At 38.2% G+C, this 21,958-nt stretch overlaps 1 protein-coding gene across 1 annotated transcript in view; it reads right to left on the bottom strand.

Moving 5' to 3' along the window:
* LOC139717332 (synaptotagmin 1-like) overlaps nt 1–21,958 on the bottom strand; it is an 84,565-nt gene that overhangs the window by 2,846 nt on the left and 59,761 nt on the right. Inside the window, exons 4-10 of the mRNA XM_071628837.1 lie at nt 21,175–21,273; nt 15,174–15,283; nt 10,622–10,739; nt 8,596–8,669; nt 7,133–7,264; nt 1,930–2,136; nt 335–449 (exon numbers count right to left, since the gene is read on the bottom strand). Coding sequence (XP_071484938.1) covers nt 335–449; nt 1,930–2,136; nt 7,133–7,264; nt 8,596–8,669; nt 10,622–10,739; nt 15,174–15,283; nt 21,175–21,273 — 855 coding nt within the window. The remainder of the gene's footprint in view (nt 1–334; nt 450–1,929; nt 2,137–7,132; nt 7,265–8,595; nt 8,670–10,621; nt 10,740–15,173; nt 15,284–21,174; nt 21,274–21,958) is intronic.

Here is a 21,958-nt window from a genome sequence, read left to right as displayed (position 1 = left end):
GAAACCCGAAAGTGGCACCAGAAATTTTAGTTGCGCCCTCCCCCCCCCCCCCCCCCCCTTTACAGAATTCCTAGATCCGCCCTGTGTTGGGTAGATCATCAGAGTAGAGCAACTAGTGTCTCCTTGATTTTTTTTATTTAATTCATTGACAACCCCCCCCCCCCCCCCACCTCCTTAGTTAGTATTGCAGTCGAGGCAGGCGTGGGGTAGAAGATGCACGAGGATGCATATAATGTAAAGCCCCCATCCATCGTCTGCATCTATCTCCATGAGATGACTTATTATTGTACCGCCAAGCGTTTTTATGGCGCTGTCTCTATGGCAACCCACTTACGTAATGTTCCAATGATGGTGCTGCGTGGTAAATCTCGAGCCCCGTAAACAAGAAAAACGATGCGGTAGGAATCCGGCTGATAGCACACTGATAGATGAATGTCACCGAGTGGCGACTGGAAACAAGAGAGAGAAGAAACCAAGTGCAAAGTGAATAGCTCTGATTTGAAGGGAGTCCATTTCGAAATCTAAGGGTTTTTCTTTACATCATACTTAGAGAAACACTGATCGCTTCTTATGCTAACGTAAAGCAAACTGTCGGCCGTGGATCGAACACAAAGGTGTGAATGATAATTAGTTATTCAAGTCATCGAAATAGTAGTTTTCGTCAGCAAGCCTTGCCAGGAAATACGAATCGGAATTGTCTGTGGCAATGTAATAGCATAAATGCGTCTTCTTTTGAGTAGTGAAGCAGTCCTTAGCATCTTCTTTATTTATTGTTTAGCCTTCAATTACCGCTAATCCTAGCGGTCAGGAGTGTACAACAAAGGGGAAAGTAAAGGCAGAAAAGTATTATCTTTTGTGAACTATACAACTATAGCGACATTGATACTGGATACATTGACTAATAGATCTACAATAACCATTCTGTTCACTTGATTATTGTCAAATGGGTAAATTATACACTGCATTGGCATCTTATTTAGTTTATGCTTATTGTTTCATTCAGTTTTATAGTCATAATTATATTGTGCCATTATAACTATTATATACTCTGTATAATGCGACTACCTTACCTCGTTTACCTATAGACCACTTTCAGTAGTTTATGAAGGAAAAATAACAACAACAACTGTCAGGGATCCTAGTCTAATTTGCACACACGGATTATTTCATAATGCATCTTCTGATGACCCTAAATGGACAGATTTTGCATTTCGAAAAGTATGTGTAGTTGATAGGTGATTCTCGTTCTATTACAGCTTACAGCGAGATATCTATCGCGGATCGACGCATCTCGGAGAGGAACTTTCGGAAGACAAGTTGTTGTTTTTTCAATTTACTTTTTAGTTTCTTTCAATTGTCTGCTTATTTTTTCATAATCAAAAAGGCTCTATCTATCGTGAGAAATCAGACCTCTTCAAAGCTGTGAAGCCTGGCATATACGGTTTGGGTATTAGGGCGTTGAATACAATAATTTATTTAGTGTTAACGTACTCACGTGTTAAAAAAATGTTGAGTGTTCGACATTATTCTAATATGCAAAACATTTTAGCAGGTTTGGATACTCAACAGCCCGGCGTTAACTAATTGCAGTTCCTTAAGGCTATAATCCGTATGGGTTTTATTATTATTATCATCATTAAGCTCAGTGAATCTTCAATGACAAAATGGGCACAGAATACTGCACCACGGCTTCAAGTCAGGAAATTGATTATTGCAGTCAATCGGCATACGAGTTCTCATCCACTTTTGTTTGTTTGTTTTTCTTAATCTTTTTCTTTGTGGCTTGGGAAGGGGAAGAGGAGACAATGGGGGTTTTCAGTGCTGCGTCGCGTTTTTTTTTTTCCTGTTTCTGTTTGTCTGTATTTCTTTTATCTATAAACATCTTGGTCTTGTCTCGATCATAATAAAATAACATAATATCAAACATACCTGTTGGTTACTGGATTGGATGAAGTAAAGAGTCTTCTCGACTGGCTGATGAAGCTCGAGATCACGTAGAGGTAGACTGCAGAAAGCAGCCAGTGCTGGCCGCTGGCCCGGGCCGGCCCGGTAGACCAGGGTGAAACGCAGGGTGAGCTGCCACACGGCGGAAAAGGAAATGTCCTGGAGGATGAATTCCTCGTTCCAGACTGGATTCTATCGTGCAAGATTGAAGAGAGTTAGAGAGAGGGGAGTGTAGGAGGGGGGTGGGAAGGTATGTAAGGAGAAGGAGGAGGAGGGTGTGACGGGGAGGGGAAAAGTAGGAGGCGGATCGAAGAACATGAATGAGCACTGATGAGATACAAACCAAAGAGCTACTAACCCAGCTCTTTGTACAAACTCAACTGCCTTGTACATGAAATAAGAATGCATGATGTTTTGATGGGAGAACCAAGTGTGGCACAGTAATCACGACAACTGCTCTTAATCTAAGGACCAGTTCGATATCGCAAGTTTCATAAACATGTTGTAATATATTCCCGTTTTGCAATGAATGTGGTAAACACAACATCAACAATAGCAAAATGGGTACCGAAAAAAAAAGTCATCATTTTTTTTATGTCAGTGTCAGTTATTTCCATGGGTCAGAGCAGGGAGTCATCTCCGGCTGGGCTTTTATGGCGTCTGGTCTTTTCTTCCCCCCCCCCCCCCCATCCCCATATCCACCCCTTCTCTTTTGCTTTTTCGTTTGTATCTTCGCTACTCGCGCTCCTGTTTGAAAAAAAAATGCACTGAATCATTTTTATCGCTTTTAGCCTTTGCCAGCATACACAGGCGTTATAAAAGGAAACGGGGCAAAGACATCCCAATGGGAAGTAGCGATGGGACCCACTTAGTTCTTGCGATAAAATAACTGACATTTATTCCGTCTGCTGCACTGTGCACCGCCCAGCAAATGTGGGAATAAAAGTAATTGAGCAGCTCTTACACGATGCATTATGTTTTCTCATTTGCTTTGTCTTCCTTTGTTTTATCCCACTTGAGTGGTAAATTGCCATTGTTACCCCTGGGAGCACTATTTTCATCAACAGTAAGCTGAGGGGAAAAATCGCAGCATCACATTTTCTAGTAAGGGGCGATATGAACGCGATGTCAGTTTTGATATTTACTCTCTTGATTACAGTAGCACTTATAGTCATGATGATTCCTTCTATCTTTTTCTTTGTGGGTAAGTGTGTGCATGTGTGTGTGTGTGTGTGAGTGTGTGTGTGTGTGTGTGTGTGTGTGTGTGTGTGTGTGTGAGTGTGTGTGTGTGTGTGTGTGTGTGTGTGTGTGTGTGTGTGTGAATTGTGTGAGTGTGTGGGAATTGTATGAAATTTGAAATTCCGCAAATTTGTATGGATATTTTATGGTACAAATGTGGGAAGAGATTCGGGGTGCAGGAATATAATATAGACGGTGAATTTGTATTTTGTAAGCCCGATTATTTTTTATGATAGAAATAATATGAATTTAAAAAGGAAGATGTTCTTTAATCAAAATTTGCATGGAAAAGGAATTCATAATATCGATTACATATTAGATAACGATCATGTCAAGCCAGATGATATATCTTTTTAAATCTGGGTATGATCAGCATCCATTTGTTAACAATTATCAACAATTATTACCAGATGATTTTAAGAATGAAAGAATAATGAGAGGATGGTCATTAAATTGCAGCATAGAGATCTGTGGTTACGTTTGATTTAGAATTGAAGATTTTAGGGCAAAGAATACCATTAAGAGATGCAAATTCACGGAAATTGTATGATTTTCTTATTAACAATTTGCAAAAAAAACACAAATCAAAACAAATGTATGATTTGAAGACAAAAGTTGGTCAAAATAGTTTTGAGTTCACGGAAGAAAATAAATCAAAGAAGTATTTGTTAAATCAAGATCTACAACTCTTCGCAGTATGATGAACGCAGAGAATTTCAGTTCTGGTTATTACATTGTAAGAGCGATTTATTCTAAAGAAGAACTTTTGCAATTTGGTTTTGTACCAAACAGTGTGTGCTCTTTTGGCAACCAAGAAATAGAAACTTACGAACATATATTTTTGTATTGTCAGATAGTTAAAGTTAAAGTCAAAGTCAAGAGTCAAGTTAAGTTTAAGTCAAGACGTACAGTTACTTTACCATCCTTTAACACAAGTCAGAAAAGAATAGTAGAAAAAACAATGGAAAACGTGGCCATTATGAGAGGGAAGTTAGGTTTGCATTTAATTAAGTGGAAATACTTTAATTGTTAAAAAACATGATATTCGAATAGTTTAGTAAATGAAGTGCTTCAATATTCATTTGATTGACAGAGCGCGTATGGGGGTTTAAGATGTTACAGATTAGTTTTATAATGGTTCACATTTACATATTTTTATGACTCCGCTACGAAGTGGTGCCGGAAGCATTATGTTTTCGGGTTGTCCGTCCGTCCGTCCTTCCGTCCGTAATCAATTTTGTGGACAGCGTAACTAAAAAACCGTTTCAGGTATCCTAATGAAACTTGGTATGTATATGTATGAGTGGGCGAAGTTGTGCCTATCAACTTTAAGGTGCACATGCTCAAGGTCAAAGGTCAAAAGGTCAAGGTCAAGTGCTCAAAATTTCACTATTTCCCTCATATACATGCAATGTCAGAAGGTATTTTCTTGAAACTTAGTGTATAAATGTACTACCAAATAAAGATTCTCCAGAGAGAGTTTTGGGTCATGAGGTCAAAGGTCAAGGGTCAAAGGTCAAGTCAAAATATTGAAATTGTACGTTTTTCTCCATATCTTGCAAATTGTTCAAGGTTTCTTTGTAGAACTTAGTATATAATGCATGTACTGGCCGGCAGTGATTATCTAGGGAATTTGGGGGTCATGGGTCAAAGGTCGGGGTCAAAGGTCAAGGTGAACTCCTCAAAATGTCACTACTTCCCTCTTATGCATGTGCTACCTAACAGTGATTCTCTTTGGAACTTTAAGGTCAAAGGTCAAGGTCAAAAGCCAGGTTTAAATACTAATATTTTACCATTTAATACTGAAATTACACTTTTTCTCCATACCTTGTAAATTACTCTATTCATAAACTTATAAAAGGGTCAGACATGTCAGAAGTCAAGTAAAAATCCTCAAATCCCCAAATACCTACATTCTGACAATTTAGTCATTCTGACAGTTAAACCTTATAGTTCACGGAAAGTGAACATTCAGCACATTTGTGACAAACCTGTCATTTTGATATTTTGCCAATTATGTGAAACTGTCATCACACATTGTTAAGACATTGTACTATAGATCTATTACGAGAACCATGCATGCATTATGGCGGAGGCATACCAGTCGCCGTAGCGACATTTCTAGTACGTTTCTTTGTTTCTTACTGCTAACGCGTATGGTTTATGATTACACTTATTAGTACATTTTACAGTATAGGCATGGATATATAATGGAATTTATGACTAATTATAGTTGATTGAAGTTTAGGAAGAGAATGTGAACAGGAACTCTAGAACTGCATGAGGAGGGGTTTGGAGGTTATTTCTGTGTGTGTGTGTGTGTGTGTGTATATACGTGAAAGTGTGTATGAATTTGAGATGAGTGTTATGATCTTCGGGTCACGTAACGACTGATTGCTTTTCGTTTGATTAATCATTCTTGATTGTATATTGCTTCCATGCATTTACGATAAATGTCTTGTGTAAAATTATAGAAATTAAATAAGGATTCCTGAAAAACAAAAATGTGTGTGACCGTGTGTGTGTGTGTGTGTGTGTGTTTGTGTGTGTGTTTGTTTGTGCGTGTGTGTTTTGCGTGGAGCGAGAGATGTTTGTTTCTCCTTTCAAGTTGACAGTAATGAGTATACACGATGCTGGAAGATATTGCATTGTCAAAACTTCAAGTGCCACTAGGCAATCCATAGAGGCACAATATGTATTTCAATCGACGTCTCTAGCTTCGCCACGGGTAGCTCTTAAGATATTGATACGCTATGATAATAAGCATTAAGTCAACGCTCGTGTAAATAGTACAGGTTGATGAAACAATCGGCTCGTTGAGTTGTCGCGTATACTTTGACGGCCGCCAGAAAATCACGCCCCATGGCTTTTTTGCATGAAATTGTCATAACAAAAGCTGCATCAAGAAAATAAGCTCATTTTATGGATTTTCAGAATAACATCTCGTGATGCACGGGTACGTTACAAAGAAATGAAATGACAGGAGCCTGATGTGAATATCAAAAGCACTACAATATATAAACCCTCACAACGTTTCCAACCATTACGAAGATGAAGGAACAAATCTGACTGACAGACCTTCTGGCACACAGGAAGCTAAAAGTGAATGTGGCTGGATAAGAAATATTATAAGCTATTTTACACTACTTTCTGACATCATTCAAAAGATGAGAGAAAATGTGCTCATTTTTATTCTCCTGTGATTGACTTAAGCCCATCAACATGAAGGAAAAAAAATAAGGCGCTATAATAGTAATGATCCGAGAGGTTTGATTTCCAATCTCGTGAAAAATAGCAGATCAATTTGATATATATCCTACAGAGATTCTCAACAAGGCCACAGGCTCTCTGTCAATATGAATTCATCCTGGAAACAATATCGCAAAAGAACGACTTTCCGCAGCAGAATAATGACAGCTGAAAACCAAATAATTCTCCGCTTCGAGATGCTTGTCAGTTTTATTGATAAACTATACGCATGGACAATTACCACGAAGATAATCACCTTATAATGTAAACAGTGCCCTGTGAGATGATTATGATTGTGTTACCTTATAGAGGCATCATCACCGGAGAATTGCTCTCACCTCAGTCCCAATGACAAAATAATCCCTCCCATTGTCAATGGTGAATTTGTCCGCCAAAATACCACGTAGGAGTTTTACTGGGAAGGTGATAGCTTTCATGGATAACTGTCTACATGGTATCAACCTGTAAGCTTCTTACAATGTCATCAGGCAAATGAACGTCACTCTGAAGACATCATCTCTCAAAGAACAAACACACAACACACACAAAAAACAACAAGCAACATGAAAACGTGACATGTTTATCATGGCTTATTATTGCTTGATCAGTATAGTTTTGATCAGTCTATATACCTATAATACAATTGGTATATATGCACCATCAAAGAAACGACGGATTCAGCTTGATTTGTGTTTTTTACCTGCAGTTGTTGGGAGTTTTTGGTCTTGAAGCGTTGCCTTTGTCCAGGCAGTATACATCCTCTGACGTAGACAAACGGATTGACGCACGGCTCCGCTGCGTAAGGTTTGTTCGCTATTTCCAGCTCTTCCGCCTATACAGACAGAAGGAGAAAGTAATGATATCTGAGCTTTTTAATTTGCTAATGAATCAACACCGCACCTTTTTTGTATCTTTCAATACCATTATCTGGGAATAATCAGAGTAATTAGTCCGTCGATAAAAGAGCACGCGTGTGATTTCTTCAACATTGTTTGAACATGCATTAGTGTGCAACCTTATATCATCGTAATGAATTTTATGAAATGAAACTGACTACTAAAGAGTGAATGAATGGCGAAGTATTTTTCAGTACCTCTTTGCTTGGTCTTATTTAGAAAAACACTCTTTGTGAGCAAATACATCTTTATCATGACGAGTAATATAAGTTCTTCCAGATCATTAATTTATCAAAATAGTCGATGTAATCATATAACACGCAAACACAGACACAGACACAGACACACAGACACAGACACACAGACACACACACAGATACACACACACACACACAGACACACACACACACACACACACACACACACATACGCACACACATAGAGAGGCACACATGCTTCTTTGTATCTGCTTTAACGGTACCTTCAATTTGTCTTTTTTTTTCAATGAAAACACCAGACGGACTCAAATTCGTTCGAGATTTGTTCTCAATAGAATTACTATGACGACAAGAACATGGCTCCATTGCGCTACCTATACCGTGGTATATATGAAAATCACATCTCCGGCCCAACCCGAGTTAGAATTACTCATCAATTTGCTGACTTGCAAGGTATAATGCTGAAAGTGCGATGCCTCCACTCCTTGCTATAATATACACGGATACTCGGCTGTTTAACAGCAATGGGTCATGAACAAGTTTGAGAGATCTTTTTCCCTCTTGTTATCAGTATAATATATCTGGTTCATTTTAAAGAGGCGGGATTTTAAGACCAGACAACCACTAAACTGTCACGTGATCCATTAAGTAGAGTTGTGACTACTCTCTCTGTCTGTCTGTCTCTCTCTCTCTCTCTCTCTCTCTTCGTGGCAATTCAACAATGAAATGCTTCCCTTTCCATTTCACGAGACGAATATAAATCAGATTGAGTCGCTATATGTCGTGAAACAAGTTTGTTCATGCGTGAGTGGTATGTTAATCAGTAAAAAGCTATCTTACGAATAACATAGATCTATGGAGTGGACAATATTGCAAAGAATGTTATACGAGATAAGTCAAGAGTCATCTTTTTTGTTGATATGAGTTTTATTTTTTGCATGCACACAAAGAGATGACTTTCTTTTTTCAATTGAATTGTTCATGAACTGTAATGAGTTGATAGCGTGGACCATTTAATTTTATGATATAGACACAAAACAAGATCGTACCTTTGCTATCGTGACTATAAGTTGCTCATCTTGAGTTCTGTGACAGAGGCGTATATGAAGCTGTCCAATGGGTTCTGTTGTTGAAGGAGAAATCATTACAAAAGAAAGTTTGGGGTCTTTTTTTTCATACACGTACATGACAGTCAGTTGAATTCATGATTTTTTGTCTTGAGTTCGAGTGGAATGAAGAGCACCGTTTGAGACGGTTTTATGATGAAGAGAGAACTCTAACGGAAGCAGCATACGGTTTGATACTACACAGCCCGATATGGCAATCCTGATACGTAAAACGTACATGGTTTCCTCACTTAAAAAGTAGCTTCTTTCAATCTGGAAAAGTAATTCCTGTGAAAGTTAACTTACAGTTTTAACACAGTTGTAAATCACGTCTGACATGTATATATTTATACAGTAACAGTTCATTTTATCAATGCAGTACTATACCCAAAGGCAAAAAAGATAAATAAATAAACAGAACGATGTTACAAATTAGTTTAAAAATATCACTGGATAATCGCTTTTGACAATTCTATGTAATATTAATATGATTAATGAACGACAAGGACTTTTATCAAGTACTTCCATTGTACTTAAGTATAAATGTACATCATCATACATGATATCGCCCGTGCACATACGCATACCCAAACGGACATAGTATTACAACCAACGACAACAGCTTGCACACGCAAAGGCAGTGACTAAATAGGTTAATGGGACAGAGACTCACTACACACCTACACTTTCCGATGTCGTAGGAGGGACTGGAGAATTGGATATAAAGGGGAAAGGAAATTAGGGAGTGGAAAGGGGAACTCACGATCCGCTCCCAAGAGAAAGAAAGGGGGAGAAGAAGGAAGAAGAGGTAGAAAATAGATGGGATGGAAAGAAAGAGATGTCGAAGAACGAAAAGTCAATGAATAACTTGACAATTACCACTCCTGACAAGGATGCAATATTCAAGACGAAGAGGGAAAAAAAGAGACGGAATGAAAAGTAGACCGATGTCATGGAGCTGTTGGTAAAGTTGATGCAGTCAGCTAGGTTTCAGTTTTACAAGATATATGGACAGGATGATATAATATTATGCGCATTTTATGATTATGTAGAAACTCTGTAGACATGCACTGTCGAGATAAAATGCTTTAGAGTAGTAAAGTTGGAAGGAAATGATATCCATTGAATCTGTCTGGTAGACTTGAAAAGGTGATATACAAAATGTGTTCCGGTCTTTGATCTTTTAAAGGATTTAGATTCAAGTGGTGAAAGCTTTAGATTAAAAGAATATTTTCATTAAAAAGATCAACAAAGCGCACGTTATATTCTTCACCCTCAACCAACTTGAAGTCCACTTTGGCATTGAAAAAAAAAATGATAGGATTAAAAGGAAACATTGTGTCCGTCTACTCACACCCACACAGACACACACACACACACTCGCCCACACGGATTTGATATTGATAAGGATGCCGCTGGAGAGGAAAATCCAGAGATGAAGGGATGATTGTCCTCCTCCTTCATCCCACTTCACAAAGATACACTACCCGTATAGAGTCAATGTCAATGATTTAGGATTAAAAGATTTCAGTACTGTTAATAATTACATGTAACGAGAAGGATGTCAATGATTAGGTCTTTGATCATGCCGATTGCTCGTTTGAGGATGGAGACACAACAGCCAGTGAACAAGGACGACGAGAAAAGGGGACTGAATGATGATAACTTCTTTTGCATCAAGCACCGAACGTACTACTATCATGCAGAGGCAAGCACAACCTGTCACAAAGTTACGGAAACTAAACTTCCGCTGACCATGTCTTCTCTCTCTCTCTCTCTCCTGTCTGTCTATCTATCTTGATATATATATATATATATATATATATATATATATATATCTTCCTTTCTTTCTCGCAAATGTGTTCTTCTACCTGTTCCTAAAAAAAAAAAAAAAAAAAAAAAAAAAAAAAAAAAAAAAAAAAAAAAAAAAAAAACTTGTCCCGGAAAAAAAAAATACCTTCACATTTACCTGGCTTTAGAAGGTTGTCTGCTGACGCTGATCTGTTCCGGGCTCCATCTGACGTAGGGGAACCCGACTGGCCAGAGGAAGCCGACAACTTTGGTCTGGTAGGAACACTAACCGCTCTCTGTTAAGGTAACGTCATATCATGTCAATCATAACTATTGTATACGATGTGTTGAGAAGTAACCTATTTGTTTTGTGTTGTTTACTTATTTCCACAACAATCGATGTTGAATGTTTAAAAAACGTACAAAAACTGTTGCTCCAATCACCGGGGTTGAGAAAAAAATGACACAGATCGAAATAATATAAAGAGCGAATATACGAATATGATTCAGGTTATGTTGAGATGTGTATATGTACGTTCCTATTGCCTAACTGATGCATTATCTTACTATGGCGCAGTGAGGAGCGTAAACGGATATCACATCCTTATCCGCTTTAAATGAATTCATATCGTTTGCCGGTCCCCGAAAGGTGATCCAGTACGTGTTCACTACATTGCATTGCATCGCAGTGTTTTCGTGTAGAGGAGTGATTTTATTGACCCCTGATGTCGGACGCCACTCTGGTTGGGCTTCATCACGTAAATACCTAAATCGAGGACGAATGCACAACCCCAAAGCGCAATACCTCTGGCCCTTTATTGCGACTTGAGAGGCTGAGACAAAAACACACAATGCACGGTTCATCAGGTACGAGGCGCGACGTGAAGTGACTGCGCGTTCTGTGGGGAAACTTTCTGAAAGTGCCCCCCATCCCCACCCGTCCCCTACCCCTCTCCCACACACACACACACACACACACACACACACACACACACACACACACACACACACACACACACACACACACACACACACACACACACACACACACATGCATAGAGAAACTCCGCAGATAAGAAAGCCATTTAATCCGAGGTTGCTCCGAAATTTGAGGATTGACAATAAGCAAATTAAAATTGCTAACACTTTTAAACACTAGTATTACTTTAACAACCTTAGTCCGCGTTTAGCATCCAATAGATCTAGTTTGCATACCACCCATTATTTTTACCAATAATTTATTATTAGATAGAACACCTTGCAAAAGTTCGTTAGTTTTGTCCCTATACCAAAGATGAATGGTGTAATGTGCCATAACATTGATATTGATATCTTACTCTATGTGTGTATTTCGTGTACATACACCGTAAAGCAGTACGAAAATATATGTATGGTATGATAATGTAAAAATAAGATTATGATGGGTACACATCCCAGTTAAGTTCTTCTAATCACAAGGGTTTCCTGTATTGTTTTCTCGCTTATTATAGATACGTATTAATGTAGTATGAAATACAATGACGCTATTTTCCTTTAAGAACTATGTTATTGTATCAGGGACTGCATTGTAAAGAAATTGGCAATTGCTATATTGACTTGTATTTTTCACTCTTTTGTGCATACTCTGTATCCATTTGTTTATCTACTTGCAGAAAAAAAAGCAAATACAGAAAGAAAACTGAACTAAACCAAACGAAAAATGCAGCGGCTGTACATAAGGAATTCGCTGCGGGCACTTTCATATGCACGGTAATAGCACATTCTCTGCAAACGTATACGAGTTTTCCGTGCATAATACGTTTATTAGATATATCATACAGGAAGTACTTTTCGAAAGAATGGGGACGCGGATGAAGCCATTTTTGTGGATTGCAGCAGGAAAGAATAAATGGATATTGTCGGGATAGTCGTGGTATAGTGAAATTGAAATTCAATGTCAATGCACTCAGGATTTCAGATCTAATCAAAAATTGACCTTAGTTCATGCACGGAGAACACGGACTATTCAGCTCCATTTGCGACTGCAGGTGCTTAACGGTTGAATACAGTATTACGTTAAACTTTCAAAGAGATCTACATAGATCCTTACGACCCGCACTAAATGAAGATATAGCTGTTGTTCCACCTCTTAATGTAGAATGACATGTCTGAATTGCGGTGAAGCGCTGGCATAAAGAGTGTCACATAAGCCGCTGTCACACAGGCAAAAGATCGAGAAGTTTAACGTCGCGATCTTTACGATCTCGAAGTTTTGTCATTGTGATCGCGGCTTATGTAGTGCATTTATGATTTTGTATAGTTCCTATCATGTACAAGTTTTGTGTAAACAAAATAATTAGATGTTGTTTCATTTGCTAGTATATAGAGCTACAGCATGATGATATATTAAAAATGTCTGCAAGAGATAATATTATTTTGCTTGTGCTTGCATAATGTTATCCCTCTACTATACCACAATGATTTACTTTCAATTCGTTTGATGTTGAAAGAGTCTCCCGTTATTTTTTCAATCATAAAAAACTAGATATATCGCTACGGCGACTGATATGCCTCCGCCATAATGCATGGTTCTCCTAATAGGTCTATAGTACAATGTCTTGACAATGTGTGATGACAGTTTCACACAATTGGCAAAATATTAGAATGACAGGTTTGACACAAATGTGCTGAATGTTCACTTTCCTAGAACTAGGTTCAATTGGATGAATGATTAAAATGTCAGAGTGCAGGTATTTGGGGAACTGATGATTTTTACTTGACTTTTGACCCTTTTATAAGTTTATGCATAGAGTAATTTTCAAGGTATTGAGAAAAAGTATAATTTCAGTATCAAATGGGAAAATAGCATTATCTAAACCTGGCCTTTGACCTTTGACCTCACAGTTCCAAAGAGAATCACTGTTAGGTTGAACATGCATAAATATGTAAGTTTCATGATGATACCTTGAGTTACTTTTGAGATATGGAGGAAAAAGTGCAATTCAGCTTTTCACTTGACCTTTGACCTTCTGACCTTTGACCTTTTGGCAAGAAACTTCCCACAGAATATATATTGGGTAATACATGTATACATCAAGTTTAAAAAAAAAAAACCTTCAGGCATTGCATAAATATAAGGAAAGTAGTGATATTTTGAGGAGTTGACCTTGACCTTTGACCCCTGACCTTAGAACCATGACCCCCAACTTCCCTAGATAATCACTGCCCATTGGAACAAGCATATATACTAAGTTCCATGAAGATACCTTGAACCATTTGCGAGATATGGAGAAAAACATGAATTTTCAACCTTTTTTCACAAAATAACCTGACCTTTGACCTTTGACCCCGTGACCCTAAATTCCAAACGAAGTATTATCCGCCCAGGATATACCCTCATAACAAGTTTGATGTAAAACCACCACACGGTTCTTGAAATATCGACAAAAACAAAACGGGACGGACGTACGGACGGACGGACGGACGGACGACCCGAAAACATAATGCCTCCGGCCACTTCGTTGGCGGAGGCATAAAAATGGTGTAGTTTATGTTACATCATACTTTCAAACAAAGTGAATACGGTGGATGGGGTCAAGCAATATTGTCGGAAGTTTTTCGCACATTTTCCTTTTTCGTTCTTTTTCAAATATCAACATTGCCTCCTGAGCATTATAGCTTGCACCTCGTTTTCTAATCTTTCGTCAACAATCATGACAGTGGTCGATATCATTTCGTTTCGACCTTTCTTCGATGACGTTGCATGCCGTATTATACATGATGATCTCTTTCACTTTTCTTCCTGTGTGATTCTCACTCTCCTCACATTTCATTCAAAACGCCTTCGCCTTTTACGCTGGCAAAGATTTCCAAAGGTTGCATATAATATATTCTTCTCTCACAATGACGTACCCCCTAGGCTAAATCTTTTGAGAGATAGTTTATGAAGACAACAGCCTCTCCTAGAATAAAAAACGAAAGTTTTGACGCTTGTCATCTTCTTCGAGAATGATTCTTCTTTCGGTTAGGGTATCGAGCGAAATCAATCTGAGATAGAGCGCATACATTTGCTTGAATCCTCCAAGAGGAATGAGAAGGCCTTTATGACGACAAAGGCTCTTGTCTCCCGCTGACATTTTTGGGACACATTATTTTTTTCTATCTAAAAATGCACGCAGCTGTCACGATGAGATCGTATTTTTTGTAGGTGTGCCAACAGCTAGGCATTTCACGTAATTCGACCTTTCGTAAAGGGTCGAGTATATCACCTCTCTCCCACTCTTTCTCTATATATCTCTTTCTGTCTGTCTCTGTTTGTCTCTCTGTCTCTCTGTCTTTAGATATGATATATATATATATATATATATATTCTCCGCTATATTCTCTCTATACATGTATACACATATAATATTACGGTATAAATACTTAAAGGAGAAAGAGACAGAGAGAGAGAGAGAGAGAGAGAGATAGGTAGAGACGATGCATATGCTTTTTAGATCTCACTTGTCTGTTTATTTTTTTTCCAGTGGAATATCATGGTATACCGAGGTATATACTGCAGTCGATACGTGTATTCTAGAGATCGCTAGCACGTCGTCAGGAGCATTTCACTTGCAGCTATGCAGATTACGCCATTTGGTGTACTCTTTATGTAAATTTTGATTTATATAACTTTTGATGGTTTTCCATCTTCGTAATTATCTTCATGATTATCCATACATCGTTAGTATATCTCTTCAATCGCATCTTACCTTCGTCTTCCATCTGAATGTCTTCTTCACAGGCTGGTGTCCGTTCGACGACAGCGGCGCCACTCCTTCCGGTATGTCTTGCATTTCCGGCGCTGAGATCTTTTTCGACACTAAGATATAATTATTTTAAAAAAAAATCATTTAAACATGATTAAAGATTTAGATAAAGAGAAAGGCAGAATACAAGAAGACGGATTAAAGGATATATTACGAATGATAAGATAAACAAACAACAAAGAGTGTTTAAATGTTTTTTGCTTATGCCATGATAATGTAATGTATGTATATCTTAAATTATGTATGTTATTATATTGCAATTGTATGGTCAATGATTAAATGATGACATTGATGATAATGATGATGATGATAATAATAATTATAATGATAATAATAATAATAATAATAATAATAATAATAATAATAATGATAATAACAATAATAATGATTATTATTATATATACATTAAACAGCATACGTATGTAAAACTCAGATATAGACAGAACAACTGCAAACGATCATTATCTATTATTATCATACAGCCTTTTCATAATGGGCCCTACTAGAAAATACTTTCAGACATTGCCCTTATTGTTTCGCAAGGTGATATGAAATTACGGACCAAAACGACTTGTCTTGTTAATTAATTTTCAAGGACACGCAATACGCAGTAATGTATCAGCAACGAGTGAACTCATTTTGTTTTCTGGTTGTTTGTTATTTACAAAAGTTATATCTCACTTCGTCCTATTCAATAGACACAACAAGGAATCACTGTGCCTTGTTCCTTTTTAATTGAAGAATTATCCTCGACATGATACAAGACGCAGGCTTCTCCGTACCATACCAGTCTGAGGTATTACGTAACAACATTGTATAACAAAATGTCCCCCGGACGAAATGATTGTATTTGTATGTCGGAATTGATAGTTATACAAAGATACCACTTATTGCATGATTACATATAACATGAAGCTCTTTTTGCTCAAATGCCATACAATGTGCACCCTGATGATGCGAACAATTTCTGAAATTATCTCCCTCGGTGACCAAACACAGTGAATGCGTCCCTACAATGTGTTGGGGTGTAGAGCGTTCATGGTCGACCCATCGCAGCTGTCACCCCAGCTGCACTCTGTGCCGTTGGGCATGAAGATCACACCGCTGAGTGGGCGTGAGAGAAGGTTTTACGCTCCTCTTTTAAGAAGGGGAAAAAACGCTTTGCGCGATAGAAAAGATAGAGCAATAAGAATGCACAAACATATCTCGATGCTCTTTATTGATACACGCGCGTAAGAAGGAAGAGAGAGAGACAGAAAATGAGAAACAGAAAAATACTGAAAGACAGACAGACATAAGTAGAGTGACGCTGAGAGAGATGAGATGAGAAAGGTAATATGCATGTACTAGTCGTTCGTGTTGCTCCTGGAACGTGATAGCGTGCACATCGATTGGATTAGAGCACGCCACGGGAAGGTTAATACGACAATGAGCACACTGTGGCAAGGATGACAGCTTCATGCACTGGAGCTCGAAATACCAGAGGTTGGACGTCTAGTTCTTGTGTGTTTCGTTTGATTTCTTCTTTTTAAATACACACTTAGTCTTCTAAACTCCTTCTTCTTCTCCCTTCTCCCATCCTTCCCTCTCCCTTTCCCTCTCTCCCCCTCCATCACTCACTCTGTTTTCTCCCTCCCTCCACGACCCAACCTGTTTTAAAATTGAATGATTTAGTGAAAGGCAAGTCTCCCTCGCATGTGGTGCTTGTGTCTCCAAAGAAAGGGGCGAGATATTCACACATGGCTTGGCTTACTGTCACTCGTATCGCGTCTCCTCCAGATCAAATTAGTCCGAAAGTAAGGGATTGATCTGAAAGCCGAGCAAAGACGTGAGGGAGAGTTGGGAGTCAGTGGAAGGGGGCAGAGGGAGCATGCAGACGGGGGTCGCCTACCACGATTGGATGCAGCGGGACAATTGAATTGAAATCCCATCTACGCCCTGCAAAATTCAATGCTTTTCCCCATCCCTCATCAGTAGCTCTCATAAGAACATCCGAGGGCAGTTTACATCAATGATGCATTCCTTCAGTTCTTCGGACACATCACCCAGCCTGAATGGATGCCCATGCAGCTCTCCTCGTACGGAAAATCACCCCGGTCGTACGCGGTGATCCCAACCGTTTAATGTAGGTTTCTCCAAGCGTGTTCATTGAGGCAGCATGCGTGAGTGGGCCAGGAGGGGAGTCGTTCCTCTTGTTAGTATCCATACTGTTCGAGCAGTTAGGCTTTGGAGACTTTCTTCCTTTCAGCTTGCCTCTGTGATCTGAACTGTTGAGACATCCTCAGGATTAGATTTTGAAGAAGTCCATGGCGAAAGCAAAGATTTGTAAAACGTCCTTCACATACTTGACACAGAAAACAACTCTGCAGTTGCTTTTGACCGTGACAAAAATCTTCAGTATTTTTCTATTTCTTTGCGTGTGTTCACTTATTCTACATGACACTATTCTTTTTTCAGATAGAAATGATGGCATTTTCTTCCTGCTGACAAAAAGACGCAAAAAGACAACTTGATAACACAACGTCAGAAATTCTATCCTACGATTGCTTGCAAAGTCCTAGAAAAAAAACACAAAAAAAAGAATGTGAATGAAATCTAATTGACAGCAATAGATTTCGCCTATCTTCACTGACAGACACAAAATTATTACAGAAATTTAGGGAGTATTCAGCTCACGTTTCATGCACGGTAGGTATCTAGGAAGTCTATTGTTACGATTCATTTCCTATAAAGTTTTCATCTTCTTTTTATTTTTCTTTCTTTTTTGGTTATCATTCATGATAGCGCTTTTTCACCTTCCTTTCATTCAATAGTTAACGAAACAGTCATTAGGATATCAGTCAGGCAAAGTTATCGATTCACCACCACACAAAAGAATGGAAGGCATCAGGCTTTCTATTACGTTCTACTACCAGCGATCAAGACCCAGCGATTTTTGCCAGGAATGAATGGAATCGGTACAAAAGACATCAGGGCAGGAATCAACTGGCTCTCATTAGCGGACGGTAAGGTGAACGAATACAATAGACGAACGCCTGGCCAAAGCTGCCGCCATGTTATCAGATCTGGCGAGCTGGATAACATGTGACACACATCGATATCCATGGACACTATGTGGAAGATATTTATATTCAGCGTGCGTATACTATAAAGACTTTCCGAGATCCTTTAGCCGTGATTTGATACTGAATATGTTTCTAGCCCTCTCTCCCTCTCGCTATCTCTCTCTTATCATTTCAGCGGCAAAAAGATGGAAAGGGAGATATTACACCCTAGGCCGACAAAAAGGGATTGACATGACTTAAGATCATGGGGAGATTATGCCTCTATTAAAGCAGAGCAAAATACAAGGAACTACGAGAAAAAGAAAACAGAGGAGCTTATCAGTTATCAGACACATGCACGTATATAAGCAAAGAAAGACGTGTTTAAAGACAAACGATGTTCATGATGGTGAAGATGATGATATTAATAACATTTGATCGAATGTCGAGAAGATTAGGAGCAGAAAAATAAAGGGAGTATAGAGCAGTGACTACTGATCTTTTGATTTTAGGCAATGCCGGGGTCAATGGACTTTGAAGTCATCATAATCCAATTAATGTTTTAAATGATTTGTCAATAGGAATTCGACCCGAATCAAAGTGACATGATTAGAAAAAGGAATGAGACAGGTGCAACGTCAAGATGGTGTGCAAATAATACAATGGACTATGATTATGATTTAATATCTTTTCATTGATATTCTTCAACAATGCTATTGTCGTTGTGTTCTTTTTTTATTTCTTCAGACAGGCCAAAGAAGCTAACATTCTTCTTAAGTCACTTGGACTCTATGGATTCTTTGAGTGAAGTTATTAAATGGATGAGGACCTACGCTCACAAATATTCACATTAATTTGGCTCTGGTAGACAACGAGCTCACATTCGTTCAAGAAAAAGCGGCAGGGGATTTTGATATCATATTCCATTTTCTCGTTCTTCCTCTCTCCCCGTCATCTTTTATGATAAGACATATCTCTCTGTATTTATCTATTCATTTATGTATTCATTTATTTATTTGTTCATCTATCTATCTATCTATTCATCTACATCCTTCTATCTATAGTTATCTATATCTATCTATCTATACATCTATCTATCTATCTATCTATCTATCTATCTATCTATCTATCTATCTATCTATCTATCTGTCTGTCTGTCTGTCTGTCTATCTATCTATACTTTTCTATCTATATATATCTATCTTTATATCTCCCATATGACAAATGACTTTTGGAATACCGGTATCCTTTACTTTGTTCGTGGCATTAATGTAGATCATGCAAAACTCTTGATTTTTGACACAATTTTAAATCAAACTTTAGAATTTGCATCCCAAGTATGGTGCTTTGCTTTGCATCTATTCTGAATGTGCTTTCCAAACTTTCTGTATGATAGAGAGTGCGTGGTAAAAGTTCATGACTCATATTTATGGAAGTACAAATTTCGTTTATGAATAACTATGGATTATTTTAATGTTATTTCTAAAATAGAAAACTAATTCCTTGTTCAAACTTCGATTTCACACCAAGGTCAACTGTAGCGCCAAAACGGAAAGCCAAACTCGCCCTTCGATGCTGGTAATGCTGAGAAAAATTCTCCATCTTGATCGAAAATATAGATTTATCACAATATTGACAACCGATGAAGCCCAACAGCCACACAGCGCAGTATCAAAGTATATTGCATGCAATAGAATGAAACACTGACGCCTTGTGATGCCCTCGTCCTTTACCATGAAGCAATATATATGAGGAATTGGAATATACCGCTGTTCTCTGTAGCTATATACCTCCTCCCTTTCTGTACCTCAGCTCCCCTTTAACGCTTTCAGTGCTGCCACCTAAAAACCCCACTAACGCTGCGTGCAACGAGCTTTTCGAGAGTAAATGACCGAGTTGATAAACCCATTCTCACGCCGTGTGCCTCCGAAGCATGACATTAGGTCACGGAGTTAACGAGTGCTCGTGACCAGCATATTCCCAAATGTTTGTCGGACTATGTCGGAAGCCGTTTATTTATTTTTTCTCCTGAGAGATTTGCATCCATAAATAGCGTAAAAGGGGAAGGTGACGCCAAAGAACATGATATAGTCGTCATAATCATACGCATTTTCTTTTTAACTTTGTACATATTATATATTATCATATATATATATATATATATAACCATTATACATTATAATCATGCGTGTTTATGTGTGTGTGTGTGTGTGTGTGTGTGTGTGTGTGTGTGTGTGTGTGTGTGTGTGTGTGTGTGTGTGTGTGTGTGTATGTATGTATGTGTGTGTGTGTAGAATAGTCATGAGAATGCTATGATAACGCATCATACACAAACACACAGTTACGGACTCACAAGGGTACTAACCGAATCTTTGCGTAAGCAACAATTTGACGAACTACAAGATGCACTATAAGACAGTTGTTGATCCGCCGAAATATGGCTCATTAAGGAAAATGAGTTGAGGTAGAAAATATTTGAGGAGACGTTCAAACCCAATTTTTCTTTTAAATTGAACATAATGGAAACAATGTTGGGTCAACACTCTATCTAACAGTTTTAGCATTTTATGCAATGGGCTTCACACTGATATTTTTCCTCTGTAGCGGGATCATTTTTGCGCGGAATAATGGCACTCGCCATCCCAAATATCGACTCATATGCTTGCATTTGGTACTTAATTCTTCAACGTGGTTTGTTTGGCAAGCTTGCCATGCGGCAGATGCGCTCGCGGAATTCCGCATTAACGATCCAAAATCGGGAATACTGTAAGACATTAGGTGAAAAAAAAGGACAACAAAATAAGGATGGCGGATTTTGGAAAACAATCCCGTGCTAAAACTGAGTCCGTGGTCTGTGGTTTAGAAGAGCGCATCAGTACCTGGAGGATTTCAGGTCGTACCTTTGTGTGTGATGTGGCTTGGTAGACGGGTGGCCTCTTGGAGAATGCGGTCAAACACTCGACTCGACGAATTTTTCCTGCTCACGTCCTCTCGGGAACCTGACATTTAGAAATAAATCGACAAAAAAAAAAAGGAAGAAGGAAATTGGCTTTCTCCGTAGTTTTGGCTTTCTTCAAGTTATAGAGTCCAGTTTTTGTTCTGTTTTGTTTTCTCTTAAATCATTTTGACTCACCGTATTAACTATAATGACATGGATAATCCCGTAGCATGAACATTTTGAGCTTTCGCCAACTTTTGATATGCTTCTTGGTGATTCCTTCAACAAATTGTTAAAGAACTAAAACTTCTGTGATATGTATGTACAACAAGATGTCGGGAAAATAATGGGTGGCCCCAAAATACCACGAGTGTCTCAACATTTTGAATATCAATTTAATTTCATGAATTGTTGAAACATTTAATAGTACCGATGCAATATATTCAATTATTATATGGAACAAAAAATATACGCTCGAACAATAATTACAGTAAAAGCTTGTGTAGCCTACTTCTGACACGGATTTTTAAATAAAAACAAACAAAAAACCCGAAAAAACTCCTTCAATTTTCATTCTTTTCTTCATTCGAAATATTAAGAATAATTGTCCTCTTAGAGATGCTCTTCAGAAAGCTATCATAGCTTATCATAACGTCTTGAATTGCATGTGTTTTTTAAATACGAAATTTTTTTCGTAACCCCGTTGTGCCACTTATTATGATTCAAATTTGAATGCCTCTATACAA

This window comes from Diadema antillarum, unplaced genomic scaffold (genome assembly GCF_040938485.1).
Source record: "Diadema antillarum isolate AM-2024a unplaced genomic scaffold, OU_Dant_1.0 scf00000074, whole genome shotgun sequence".
NCBI classification, from domain to species: domain Eukaryota; kingdom Metazoa; phylum Echinodermata; class Echinoidea; order Diadematoida; family Diadematidae; genus Diadema; species Diadema antillarum.
The sequence above is the reverse complement of the archived record's forward strand: the minus strand, read 5'-3'. Positions and strand labels throughout refer to the sequence as shown.